Source organism: Manis javanica, chromosome 5 (genome assembly GCF_040802235.1).
Source record: "Manis javanica isolate MJ-LG chromosome 5, MJ_LKY, whole genome shotgun sequence".
NCBI classification, from domain to species: domain Eukaryota; kingdom Metazoa; phylum Chordata; class Mammalia; order Pholidota; family Manidae; genus Manis; species Manis javanica.
In genome coordinates this window covers 166,964,902-166,979,408 of record NC_133160.1, presented here as the reverse complement: position 1 = coordinate 166,979,408, position 14,507 = coordinate 166,964,902, and the positions used below count along the sequence as shown (strand labels likewise).

Below are 14,507 nucleotides of genomic sequence, written 5' to 3'. Positions count from 1 at the left end.
ACCTGTGGCTGGAGAAAGACCTTAGCCCACCCTCAGTTTAAAACACCCTATTTAGACCAAGGACTTCTGAATAGACTGTGGAGTCCCGGATCCATCTGGAACATGTCGTCATGCACACATGCACGAGCCCATATCTCCCAGACTCTGAAACAATCCTTTAAAAAAAATGGACTATGCTATAATTTGGTAACAGAACTTAACCTTATGGTATTAGGGTATGAAAACAAATATAAACAGTTCACCTTTCTCTGTTCCAAGGACCTGTATTGAATTAAAAGAAAAAGAATGTTGAGTGACTCTTGGTGATAGAGAATTTTACATTATACTATGTGTGTTTTTGGAGCAATTGGTTAGTAGAACTTGAACAACATTTTTGCTAGGATAACATTTTTTTCAATCTGTAAATAATTCTCCAAAAGACCAAGCAAAAATCAAAATTTTATACACTTTGTGTGAAGTAACAGGCAAGTATACAGTCTGCTGATGGGACTATACATTGTTTTGACTCTTTTGTAAAGAAATTTAGCCAGATCTATCAAAAGCCTTAGAAATACTGTTATTCTTATCATAAAAATTCCACTGATGAGACTCACTTTCCAAAAAAAAAGGAAAAGAACCTGAGATCTGGACCAAGTTCCATGTACAAAGATATCCAGCCAGTACTTCCTATTTTTAGTATCAAAACACAGGAAACAATCTACATGCCTATCTAAGTGAGAACTGTTAATTTTGGTGCTATACTCACTTGTTGGAATATTAAAAACACATTGCAAGCATTCATAGAGTATGGAATAAGATTATACTATGTCTCAATGTTATATAAAATGTTCAAGATAAAAATTAGGCTCATGACATATGACATACTTACATGCAAGTTATGTGTGTGTAGAAAAAATATTTGAAGAGATGGGATCAAATAGTAATGGAAGTGTGAGTGACGAGGCTATGGTTAATTTTCTAATATCTGAAATTTTTATTTTAAAAACTGAGCTTGAAAATATTCACATTATCACTTTTTAATGTAGTCATTCATTGTTCCAAACATTTCCTTCTTTTTCTTTCCTTAATAGCGTAGAATTCCTGGTCATCCTTCATCACAAAAATCTATATTTCCTGGACTTGCATTCTTGGGCCCTACTCTACTCTTGAAGAAGCCAAACACCTTACAGGAGGTACAGTATTTTCTGATGTATTTCCTTAACTGCAAATAATTTTCTAAAGTGCATTTCATGCATTGCATTACCATTCAGACAAGAGCTTCTTAACCTGGGGATTGGAGGAGGTCCTTGGATGGCCTGGTACAGTCCATGAACCTTCTGAAATTAAAAGGTAAATCTTTTTTTCCTCTGTAAATATGTGCATTTTTTTTTCTGGGGTGAGTAAGGTTTATTATACTTTTCATCAAAATTGTAAAGGGGTCTGAGGTCCATGACAAGTTAAAGTCAGTGGTTTGCAGCTGAGGCCCCTAGAAGCAGTGCCATTTACCCAGATTCCCAGTTATCTTATGGCTGAACTGACCCTGAAGCCCTATCTCCCGACTCACGCTGGTTTCATTGACAAGAAACTTTTAGCAACAAATAGCTTAGAGAAGCATCGGACGTCTTGTTTAAAGCCTGTCGACAGACAAATCCTTTTGTTTCAAAGAACTTAGTGTCCTCTAGGGTTCTGGAAAGAGGACATACATCTCATCATGGACAGCAAGTCAAGGCAAATCTATAGGCTAAGTAAAAAAGGGTAACGAATCCACTCTAATGAGTGGTTTGAAAGTTTCCCCACTGAGCCTTGCCCAGGACTTTGAACCTGGCAGTTCAAAGTGCTCAGTCAGACGAAGCCGTGGTTCTCAGGCCTGTCAAAGGAGGTGAGGGGAGCAGAGCTGTAAATATGGCTAAGAAGCCGTCTATCTGGGAGAGCAGGTGTTTTTTTTAATTGAGACCCAGCCAACTTTTTGCTCGAGGGCTCTGAATTTAAAATCAAATGCTAGAAAAGTGGAGTGAAATCTCTCTAAGTTTTTTATGTTAGAAAAATAAATATATTCAAGTTAAGTAGTATTGCCTCTTTTATTATTTTCCTCCCTCGACCCCACTTCCTTCCTTTTTCCCTCCCACTATTGTAGGGCAGAGACGTCCATATTTCTGAAGGTGGAGAGCCATAGGTGTGGGGCGGGACCTGGACTTTGTGCTTTCAGGACGGGCCCTATCTTCGGCCAGCCAGCTGTGGGAAGTCTGGCAAGTCTTGCCCCGTCTCTGAGGCTTCTTTTTCTCTTAGGGGTTGGTGAGAATTAAATGAGATGACGAGGCTCTGCTTTCATTGAAAACTGTAAAGTGCTGTGTGAATTTAAGTTGGGGTGAGGAGCACATCATTTTCTAATGTGTACTTTGAGCAAAAACTTTCCGCCCACACAAGCATGACATGTGCTCTATGAGATGGGCTTTTGTGGTAGAGAAATGGCCTCGACTCTCAGCCCAGACAAACAACGGGGAAGTGTCTTGGCAAAAGATAAGGAGGAAGAAAGACTGTTTCTGTACTAGGTCTTGCTGTTTAGATGAGATCGACTTCCGGCAGAGGGCCAACCAGAGCTGCAGAGGAAACAGAGTCCTGCAGGGCCCCTGCTAAGACTGGCCTCCCTGTTTCCTTCTTGCCCATGAGTGGAAAGGGCCTATGTCCTTTCACACTGGCCAAAGAGGATGATAGGTCATCTTGAGTGGCAGCCATCTGTTATTTGGGACACATACACGTGACCTGTTGGAGGAAAGGGATGGAGTCCCTTGGGTGTGGGGGTCCCCCAGCAGCAGAGGGCCGCCCCCACCTCTCTCCTTCCTGCTGGCACTTGGGAAGTGTGGCTCCCAGGAGAGGGCGGGCCTCTCACTCAGCAGGTATGAGCTGGCCTCCTCTGCATGATTATCTTACGCTTTAGAGGTAGTAGATGCCTTGTTTAAATGGCAAGTTAGAAATGTGGCTTTTGATTTCAGCCTTCTCACAGAGCCAACAGGAGAAGCAATCAATCAACCTCTAGTCTAGATGTAAGATCGTCAGTCAAATACTCAGATTCAGACGAAGTTCCTTAGGAAGCCAGTGGGAATGAGGGGAGGCCACTCCTGCTGGACAGAGACTTCTCATCACTTTTCATCGTCTCTTTCTCTCTGGGGGCTTAAGGAGCTGAACGCCTGAAAGGATTCTAAGCTAGCTCTGTCTGATTTGACTTACTGAGCCTCCTTTGCTCACGTGGCTGTTACGTAACTATTTGGATGTAGTTGATCACAACTTTGCCAAGAACTATACCATTTCTACTGTATGGCCAGGAAAAGAGAAACGAGGCAGGGGTGGGGACTTGCCAAAGTTTGCAAAAATAGAGGGGGTCGAGCCGGATCCACACCCAGCTCTGTGGGACTCTGTATCTCTTATGTTTTTCTACTTTGTAGTCCTGCATTTCTTGTGAAGGACAAATAGCAAAGTATAATACAACTTCCAGCATCTTATTTCTGGAAGCCATTGGTGGAGATACCATGTCTTCCATGGAAACTGGGCATGCTCTTCTCTTCATTGTGCCAGCAAGCATGGGTATGGGGGCAAAATAGGACCTTGGTTTAAAAATCTCAGTTTTAACTTATTTTGCTTTAGTTTCCTCACCTTTAAAATAGGGACAATAACATATTTTGTGCCTAGCCATCATGCTGATTAAGTATGATAAACTATCTGAAGCAAGTAGTATCTTGCCCACTGAATAAAGGCACAAAAAATCCTTTCTTTGTTTCCCAGAAAAAGATTGCTGCTTACCTCATTTAAGTCCTTTAAGCTTATCTGTCTGCAAGGAAAGGAAATATGGTGTTACATACAGTACGGTTCATAATGATCAAAATAAAATCATTCCGAGCCCTTAAAAACCTTCGGTTACATTTTCATTGCCAAATTAACAACCCATAATTCAGTGTGATGTTTATCACTGTTCTATAAAATAAAGCCAGGTTATTTTTCTCATAATTTCCTAAGGAAAAGATGAAGTTATGAGCCAGTCTGAAAGGTGGTGGCAGCAAGGACGTGAATACACTTGCTTCTCATTTTAGGAGCATTTAAGTGACATGATCGTTTCTCCTGACATTTGGTTTTCTGCGTCGACATTTGGTTTTCTGCGTCACATTTTATGAGCCCGGTCAACCTGCTTTTATTACCTTGATGTTAAAGCTCTTAGTTTTTTTGCTTTGAGGAAGCGTGAAGGGTTTTAAATATGAAGTTGTCAGGAATAGTGGGACCCGCATCAGGCACGCATGAGAGAAAGGATGCTGGTAACAGAAGGAGACCTGAGATGGAAAAGCACAAAACTCAGTGAGAAAACAGAGTTCAATGGAGTGGATAATGTGGCCGTCACACAGGTCTTGGGGAGACACAGCTGTTTGTGTGTATTGACAATTAAGTTAATTAACCTCTCCACACCTCATTTTTCTAATCTGCAAAATGGCCACAAGGTATTTGTCTTAGAGGGTTTTTCTGAGAACGGCCAGCGATAAAGATGAAAAGGCTGAGTGCCTGGGGTGCTCTTAGACTGTGGTCAGAGTCAGATGAGAACGCCTGGAAGGGAAGGACGCGGGGTGACAGGCACATTCTGTTACCTGGGCTTGTTGGTAACAGGACTGGGATGGAGGAGGTGCTACGGCTGTGACGCCCAGCTCAGCTGAAAGCTGTTAACCTAGAATTATAAAGGTCCGCCTGTCTCCGGGAGGATGAGCTCAGGAGTGCACGACGCTGTGACCTGGTCTCAGGTCTCCAGGCAACAGGCTAGTGTCTGGATGTCCCACGTCTTGTAACCTGTTTTATCGCCCACTGGAGCCAGAACACCTGCTTCCCTGCATCCTCCTGCCCCCCTGGCTTCCTGAGAGACTTGCTTCTTGTCCTAGTATCAGACCAGCGCTGTTACACTCAAACTGCAGAGGTTGGTTTCTTTTCTTTCCTTTTTTAAATTTATTTTTTGGCTTTATGAGAATATGAACATGGTCTTCATTTGCCTTTGTAATGGGGCAAATGAGAAGATAAAGACACGACTGGAAGGAATAAAGTAGAACAGACACCTATAGTATGGATTATTTTGGGGGTAAACTGAGGCTCACCTCAAGTGCTTGTAATGTTTAAGAGATTCTGGTGTTTTAGCAGTACTGACAGATTGGCCATGTGGCTTCAATTTAAAACATGCAATTGATTTTAGACTTGTGATGTTAGGTTACAAGAGTCAAGCTGTGTTTGACTCCATTTATCTAGAGTTTGGACTGTTTTAAGAGAAATTGAAATTTTCTGTATTTATTCTTTGTTAGATTTTAAAAAACTGTGAATGTCTTGCTTGTTAGCATTTAAATCTGCCGTGTCAGCATTAGAAGTACTGAAAAATCAAGTAAGTTAAATGTACAAAGGTGTTTCAAATGTTTAAGGAGATTTAACTCAGTTAGTAAAAAAGTCTTCTTGTCTAAGATCCTTAAACTTATATAGCATGGCAAGCAGAGGCTGCCTTTCTGTTTCGATAAAATCACTCCATTTACAAATACTTTTGATGAAAATTGGAGGCTTTGGGTAATTGGTAACTTAAAAAACTGTATTTTTAAGTGAGAACCCAAGTGATTTTAAGAACGACTTTCTGTGCACGATGGCTGACTTTGGGCACTGAGATACCGGTGTTGATAAGACCCAGCAGGTTAGTTGCAACCCTCCCCTGCAAAATGAAGGCATCAGGCTCTCTGGGGGGGGTCTCTTAAATGAAATTTATGAAGACAGACCTGCACGAAGTCACAAACAGGCAGAGCAGGGTGGGAGCTCCGGCCTGCACCCCACAGCAGCTCATTGCCTCACTCAGCCGGCAGATTTTCCCATGTTCTGTTCTGGAGATGACCAATGAAGCATGGTCATGACTCAGCAGATAATCTGCACAGTCAGCAGAGTTAAGTCTTCCTGCATCTTTTCTTGTGCATAATAGGCGCTCAGTGTGTATAAAAATAGCCCTTCTGGAGCCTCCCTTAATTTTTGGTTTCACTTCGAATGAATTGGACTTGAATCCTGCTCTGTCATGCATGAGCTCCATCCCCTTGGTAAGGGAAATTCCTCTCTGAAGCTTAGTCTTCCCACCTGTAAAATGGGCAAACCCAGGCGGTAATGAAGACGGGAGGTTAAGGTTCTAATGAAATAAGATATGTAAGAGCTATTTGGAATAAAATACCACCTTACACCTGCGGAACACTTTTAAGGTTCACAGGTTCTTCTAAACTAAACCTTTTATTCTGAAACAATTGTGGTTCTTCATGCAGTTCTAAGAAATAGTACAGAGAGAGCCCTTGGGTCTTTTACCCAGTTTTCCTAGATGGCAACACCTTGCAAAACTATAATAATACTAAACTTCACACTTCAAAATCAGTAGTTTCCATTCACAAATCAAATTTGTGTATCTTCTTCATAATCCGTACTTTTTTTCTCTTAAAGGACCATGGCTTCTTGTTGTCTATAAAGACTTTTTCCCACTTTCCGAATCATCAGAATATATGTTTTTGCCACTGAGACTGGCTTGAACAGCATTGCTGGTTGAAAAGGGAAAATCACAGTTACGCAAATGGGAGTTTGTTTCATAGCAGGCCCTTAATTTAAATTACATTTTTGGTGAACCCTGTACCCTAGGCCACTGAATTGGCTGAAGCTTAACAGAAACATTGTGGTTCACAACCTCTCTGCCTTCCTTTCCTCATCAGTAAAATGGGGATTGTAAATGCCTTTCTCACAGCGCTGGTGAGGGATTAAATGCATTACTGTGCTCAAAAGCCTCCAAAGTGGGCCTAGTGCACAGCTAGAGCTCAGCAAATGTCCATCACTCTTAGGATCACTCAGAATGATTTTATTTGGTGCATGTGCCCTGGTATTAAATGTATAATGCGCACATAGTGCGAATGTTATTCTCTGTTTAATTTTGTCGAGGGGAGTGCCTCCGTGCGGCAAGTGGTACGTCCAAACATCGCTCCAACATGTAGTTCTCGTTTTTAACAGCAAGGAAATTCCCCAGGCTCCAAGTTTTAGTCCAAAACTGGCTGTTTTGTAGTTACTCATGGGGAAATGTTTCCCTTTTAAGTAAATTCACTTAAGTAAAAAAAAAAAAAAAAAGAAAAAAAAGAATGTGCTGAGCCAAAAATACAAAGTACCTGGGTATTATAAAAATCAAACTACTGGTACATAAATGGTTGAGAATGTGCAACCAACATTCCCCAAATGTCAAAGTCCCAGTTTTCAGTTGTCAGTGAATGATCTAAATGGCATTTTGCTTATCTGAAGTGCTCCGATTCAGCCATTGTTTTGTGAAGCCCTGACTTAGCCTTAAAATAGAGAAGGGTGGACTAGGCGGAGACAAACGGGCCGAAACACAATAGCTGGAAGCACAGCCACCATCCTGGGTGCGCACCACCAATTGTAAAGGGCAGCAGCTGTCGGGCAGCCCCAGTTGGTGCAGCTGATTGGCAGATGTAAATCACAGCCTCCTCCAGCACTGGGTGGCTCATCTCACTGGCACCCAACAGCAGCTCTTAGGAAGGAGCCGCCCAAGAGGCTCAGCTCTCCCAGGTTCCTTCTGTGTTTTGAGAAAGTGAACCTAGCAACAGCCTCCTGTGCTTGTCACATGGCACTTGGGCCTTTAGTAATGGCCATCGGCCTTTAGGAGGCCCAACTCAAACTGAATTGAATGCTCTCTTCCTAAAGCAAAACGCTTTCTTATTTGTGGTGGCTTCTAGGGTCCTGCATGGGGCTTTGCATGGCTTCAGCCCCCTCTACAGGTCTGATTGCTTTGACCAAGTCACCTAACATCTCAGAGTCTTAGTGACCTCATGTACCCAGTGGGTATGGAAGTTATTTTTACCAGGCACCTACTATGCACCATCCACTGGGCTGTACACTTTACCCCTCCAAGCCTTGAAAACCATACTCTATAAAGTTGCTGGAAGGATTCAGTGGGACGAACTGTAATTACCCTGAGGTGTTGGCGATGGAGAGATCCAGCACAGTTCTTGCCATGTCTAAAAATGATTAAACAAACATAAACTCTACAGAAACCTCAGAGACACACAGTGCAAACTTTGGAAGATTCCACCACACCAGTATGGCTGCACAAAAGATAGTGTGGTTCACATGGCAGAGGAACTCACTTGGAGATCAAGAGGGCATTACTTCAGACTTTAGAAACTTGGGCATAGACAGGCAAGGCTTCAGGACTTCAGAGCTTTAGTGGCAGATTTATTCCTAGAAGCACTGGGTTCCCTCTGGGCTCTTAGCCCTGCACATAAGATTCATCTGTTGGAATTTAAAAAAATAGTGATGTCTAGGGCCCACCTCTCAGAGCAATTAGATACTGCGGACTAGTACTCTTTGAAAAGCTTTCTTAATTATTTTAATGTAAAGCCAGGAAGAGAAACATTGCACAAGAATATACAGCCTCAATTTCAAGAAAAAATTGGGGTAATGGGTGTCTGATTCCCATCTGGTGCAGATGGGAGATGCTCCTTAAATGTTTTTCTGCCTTCTTTCCTATGCTGTGACAGATATTATCTTAGGCACTTCAGAAAAATCGTGTATCTCCTCACCATAGTCTTGTCACATGGGGATGGTTATTTTCTTTTTATGAATAAGGAGGGCAGGAGTGAGAGCTATATAAGAGCTTTCTGAAATCACATGGCTAGAAGTGGCTCAACTGGGACCCAAAGCCTGGTCGGCTGGATCCCAACATCCTGTTTTTCTCAGCATGAAGAAAGAAAAGAAGATAAAATCCTCTTTCCTCCACACCAAACAACCTCAACAACCTCATCACCTTTGATATTTTATTTATTGCATTTTCTCTCTTCTCTGTGGATCAGTTCTTAATATGTTAGATTATTTGATGAGGAGTTTTAGGGATGATACATTTTACATTTCTAATTCTGATGGCACCACTTCGTGAATCTGACGGTCGATAGTTGTTTCTCAGCCTCACACTCTTTATAATAGAAATCAAAACAACAAAATTGGTGACTCCTAGTCTGGCCAGGACCCTTTGGAAACTGCAGAAGGAAACACATATTTACCCAAGACCTACTATGTGCCAGGCATTGTGCTAGGAGACATGCATGCTGAAATGAGTTAGTCCCTCCTATTGGGGTGGAGGAGACAGAATTGTATACAAATACAGTTGACCTTGAACAACAGGGTGTTCTGGGCACCAACCCCCTTGCAGTGGAAAATCCATGTATTACTTCTGACTCCCCCAAAACTTAACTACTAATATCCTACTATTGACTGGAAACCTTACCAATAATATAAACAGTCGGCGCATATTTTGTATGTTATATATATTATATACTGTATTCTTACAATAAAGTAAGCTGGAGGAACAAAAACATTTTTTCAAATGGTCTCAAATCTCCAGAAAAATTTCCAATCTGCTTATTGGAAAAAAATCCACATATAAGTGGACTCATGCAGGTAAAACCTGTTGTTCAGGGGTCAACTATGTATTGGGTGGCAAAGGTGCCAGTGGCAAATTGCTCAAGTTAACACATGCAATTAATGTTGGTTGTAAACATGTGCCAGGCATGCACTGTTAAGTGCTTGATGGGAATCATCTTTTTAATTCTCACTTTAGCCTGTGACTTGGGTAGTTGGTATTATTTTTATCTTCAGTGAGAGAGAAAAATCTGCGGCTGGAAGGTTAGTAATTTGCCCTAAAGCAGAACCTCTCAGCCTCTGCACCATTGACCTTTGAGGTCTCATCGTTCTCTGCTGTTCTGTGCGTCGCAGGACTCTGAGCAGCACCCTTGGCGTCTGTCCTCTAGATGCCGGTAGCATCCCTTCACCCAAGTTGTCTCAACGAATTTGTCTCCAGACACTGCTTTCTCTCCTGGGTAGAAAGCATCTCCAGCTGAGTGAGAACCACAGCCCCAAATCTGCCAGTTTTCTTAAGAAAGAGAACCGAAGTTCCAACCTGGGCAGTTTGATTTGAGACTTGAGAGCTAAAGTGGGCAGGGTCCCATGCTGCTCTGCTAGTTTAGAAGGGGACAGAGAAGGGAAGGCCTCGCATGGGAGGGGGAGGAGGGTTGCTGTATGGTGGACGTATGTTTGCATGGGGCTGTAAAGGATGAGAAAATGAAGAGACATTCATCTAAAAATTAAGAGGGGAAAATGACATTTTAGGCTCGTTAACACCTCCATCAGAACCAGTGATGAATGGGTTTTCCACAGAAGCTGAAACTGTGCCTGATGCTTTGAATTTCTGTATCCCGGAGAAATGCTTTTACTAAGGAATGCCTTGTGCCCCAACCTGCTGATTCAAACTTGCGGTAAGAAGGCCTCATCTATTCTGTGCAGCAGTAAGAGGGAAATGCTAATCTCTGTTCAGACATCTGAAAGAAGGCAATTTTGGAAATTCAAACACTCTTGGGGAAAAAAAATGCCCATTTGAGTTTGTCACATTGCGCGGTTAGAGCTGGCTGCCAACGGCCCCCGGGTCTGTGAGTGGGGCTCCACCTCAGCACTTACTACCCAGAGGATTGGCTTTTTAATATATTTTTTGTCAAAAAGGCAATAATGTTTTTGACAAATGAGTTTCCGCGCATGGTTATATTCCTCCAGCCTGGGCGATGGGAGGCTGAGGGCTGATATTGGTCCTCAAATAGTCTGACCCCCCTCCCCCACCAACCACCCCTTTTGGTTTTTACATAAAAAGTCCCTATTTTGTTCTGACATTTAATTTCTTGAATAACAAATTCAGGTCTCCAGTGAGCTATTCTTTCAGTGACTTATTATAACGAAGGTATATTTTTCCATCAAAGAATCAACGTGCAGGTTTCTAAGGCTTTTGCCCTCAAGGTATAATTGGCCCCTCCCCACCACGTTGGGGAGCCGATCAGAGGGGTGACTTGCTTGGCGTTCTCTCTTGTCCTTCCCCTGCCCACCCACCTCCCCAGGTATCTCACCACCAGCAACAGCACATGGCTCACCTGGGCCCTCTCTGGACTCCGGGGAAGGTGTCCCTCTGAGAGCAGGGTGAGCGGCTGCTCTCCGGCTCGGGGGGCAAGGGCTGGTACTTCTTTGGGAGAGTGATGGGCGGCCTGCATGAAGAGTCACAGTCACAGTGGGGGCCTGAGAAGGTTTGCTGCACAGGTGGCTCCTCAGGGCCACACGGGCCTGCCCTCAGAGTCCCCAGCTTTGGGTCAGGAATGTCCCTTACAAGGCACTTGCTGCTCTGCAGGGCAGCCCGAGCCCATTCAGGTAGCTCCAAATACCAGAGCGCTCACTCTCCTGATGAGCCTGAAGCTACCCCTGCCATGTGCTCTTCGGCCTGGTTCCGTTTGCTAAAGGGTGTGATCACATGTGATTTTCTACAGAGTGCCATAGGTTTCTCAATATGCCACCTGTTTGAGTTTTGGGAGGCCTGGAGAAAATATACCAGCTTTCTTTTTATCCAGGACTGGAAGGCCTGAGATTTTTGGACTCCCCAAAGATGTCGGAAAATGTGCCCAAGTCAATGAATGACTCACCCACCCATTTACCCATTCATTCACTCAGTCATTTATAGTGTTATCAGGCACTGGTGGTAGTTGCTGGAGATGCAGAGAGGAGAAAGACACAGTCCTTGGCTCAAGATAGCTCCCTCTAGGAGGGCAGAGAGAGGAGGGATGAGAAGATAACCAGCAAAGGTAACAAGTTCTGGGGTGGAGGTACTCACGGGGCCCAAGGAGAACAACAGTGTGGCCACCTCGCTCAGAGCCCGAGAAATCAAGGCTGTTACTCTCACCTCCGTGTATATGTATAAATAGAGTAATATTTACATTTACATATCTACTATATATAAAAATACATGTACTTATATAAATATGTACTTAAATATTGTGAGTCCCTTGAAGGCATTTCCCAGCACAGTGCTATCTGGCAGAATTCTGTACTTTGGAGAGACAGGAAAGGATAGGCGAGCAAGGCACTTATCAAGAAATAATGAGTGAAGGTTTATTGAATAGATGATTGTGAATGAATGAATGAGTGATCACGTGGATGAATGAATGATCACAGGGATAAATGAAGGAAGGCTCATTTAATCTTGTTCATTGGTCAACTCCTATTAGTTTTTCAACACTACATGTTTGTGTTTCTCTTTTTAAATTTTGGAGCTTTTCAGATTCTGGAACTGACGTTTAAGTATAGAGCAAAGTAAAATACTATTTTTAGTGTCTTACCGAGGAGGTGGTAGAGGAGTCTGCAAAAGCAAAGAGAGTCAGAAATTAAATTTACTGTTCTTGAGAAGAGCTAATGATTAACAATGTTTCAGTTTATGAATAGAAATTACAAGTCCCAACCAAAATCCCAGATATTTTTCAAGTGATATCTAAGCCATCACCTTGTCCACATTGTTATGCTTCTAAATTAAGAATGGGTTACAAATGCATTTTAATGTTTTCTCTTACCTTGTTTCCCTTTGGGGGTTTGTCTCCTAAAACATAAAGGAAAGAGTCATGAGTGTATGGAAAATGTCATCAAGCTACTTTGACATGCATCTAAATGGAAATTTTTTTCCATTTGAATAATCTTGATGATAATGCCAAATAATATTTGTTGAGCTATTATTAGGTACCCAGCACCATGCTAAATATTAATTATGTGATATCATTCAATCCTTACCTTTGTTTTGGAAATAAAGACACTGAAGCATGCGGGAGTGAAGTATGTCACCTCCTGTCACCCCTTAGTAAATATTGCATAAAGATTTCGTTGCATGTGGTATGACTCTTGAGGTCCTGTCTTAACCACTAATTCTTGGTTAGAATTAACATTCTTTTAAATAGATAGTCATCTCATTAATTCAAGTTCTCCCTAGTGCCTTCATTAGACACTGCTGAGCAGAGGAAAATAGCATCACAGAATTTTCCAGAGAGCAGGGTTTTCTAAGACCCCAGAATCCAACTGTTCTATTTTATGGATGACAAAACCAATCACTGACTCAGTGGGGTGACTGCCCAAGACCACCAGCCCTAGCAAAGCCCGAGTGAGGCCTGGAGGGGGTTTCCCAAACTTGCAGGTAGTTCTATTTCCAAAATTCAGTTCAACACCAACAGTTGCTGAGCTGCTACTCTGAGTAAAGCATGGTACCAGTACTGCAGGTAAAAAGTCAAATCCAACATGATCCTCCCCTGGGGTGCTTACAGTTCTGCTTATAGGCCGAGGTCTGGGTTCTGGGGGTGTAATGGGGCAGGTTGACAGACATTGTCCCTGCTGCCATAGGGTTTATACCTAAGAGGGTAGACATGCATTGAAAACATTACAAATGTGATGAGAATTTCAAAGAGAGAAGAGTGTGGTATTAAAAGGACACCCGGGAGACTTAGTCTGGGGTGTCTGTAAAAGCCTCCCTGAGAGAGCAGTGCTTCTTCTCTGTAAAAATGGATGTGATATAATAAATGCTGTTTTATACGGCTGTGGGAGGGGTCAGCGAGATGACACGTGCTCCTATTACAGCAGACTTAAGCTTCAGTGGACAGCTGGCTGCACAGCTATGTGCTGAGCTTGGTTTCCTCCTTCGTGAGACACAAGGTGGGACTAAGTGGTTTTTGCCCATGCTCTGAAGGGTGCCCTGGGCTCCTCCTGGGGGCTCCAGGGGGCTGAGGGGCTGGGGCACTCGTTTCTGACTCATCACCGCATGTCACTGAGGGCTCCACTTCCATCTGCTTCCTACTGGATCTTCTCTTTTGAGGAAAGGCCCAGCTGGTCAAAAACAACCCAACCCAACACATACTGGTCTGGATCATTCTAAGGCTCAGGTCTAAAGCAATTACTTCACTGAACAAAATGCTCATCCTTCCTATTTTGTCTTTCTTTTTGGAAAACACTTTCTAGACAGACAAGATAGACTTCTCTGCATGAATTCTCACACTGCTGGCAAGCAGGGATCAGAGGTGTTCTAGGATCATAGATATTCTTGGCATCATAAAAACACAATATGTGACCTGGGATGTATTTCAACGACAGCAGCAATCTAGTTGATCTTAGACCTTTGGCTATTTCAATGATATTACCAAAAAAGTTTGACCACCAGGTTAGAAAATGTTAAAATTGACTTCTCATTTTGAACTGACTTTGCCTTTGGAGCTCCCTGGTGAACTATCCTGCTGCTCATGTCGATAACATTCCCTGGAAAGCTGATATGGGCTCTCTAAGAGGTCTTTTTCATAGCTCCCACTGTGTCTACTGGGGATCAATTCAATTCACTGGGAGAAAAATCAAGAGAGACTGAGTAGGTGGAACTCAATAGGAATGGTCCATTTATTGTTTCAGAGATACCTGTTCTATTTGCTTCAGTGATTACCTTCCTTTTATTCATTGATGTATTACTGAGCCCATAATAGGTGTCAGGTATGGATTCATTTTTAATATATTTACTGATATAGGTGTGGGGGAATACAATATAAAAAGGTTGCTGTTTCCGTGTAACTTACATTTCAATGGCAGGAGATGGAAAGCAAATAAACAAAATTATATGA

General features: G+C 42.7%; 1 protein-coding gene and 1 long non-coding RNA gene across 4 annotated transcripts in view; one reads left to right on the top strand and one right to left on the bottom strand.

The window, feature by feature from the left end:
- CLNK (cytokine dependent hematopoietic cell linker) overlaps positions 1-14,507 on the bottom strand; it is a 195,571-nt gene that overhangs the window by 24,903 nt on the left and 156,161 nt on the right. For 2 of the 3 annotated variants that reach the window (XM_036990849.2, XM_036990850.2), the window contains exons 9-13: positions 12,438-12,463; positions 12,210-12,229; positions 10,977-11,087; positions 3,775-3,802; positions 243-261 (exon numbers count right to left, since the gene is read on the bottom strand). In XM_036990849.2, coding sequence (XP_036846744.2) covers positions 243-261; positions 3,775-3,802; positions 10,977-11,087; positions 12,210-12,229; positions 12,438-12,463 — 204 coding nt within the window. The remainder of the gene's footprint in view (positions 1-242; positions 262-3,774; positions 3,803-10,976; positions 11,088-12,209; positions 12,230-12,437; positions 12,464-14,507) is intronic. The other variant, XM_073237838.1, reaches the window with a different exon arrangement.
- The window catches only part of LOC140849665 (uncharacterized), a 123,343-nt gene that overhangs the window by 51,701 nt on the left and 57,135 nt on the right, over positions 1-14,507 (top strand). Inside the window, exon 2 of the long non-coding RNA XR_012131819.1 lies at positions 1,071-1,172. This is a non-coding gene — a long non-coding RNA (uncharacterized lncRNA). The remainder of the gene's footprint in view (positions 1-1,070; positions 1,173-14,507) is intronic.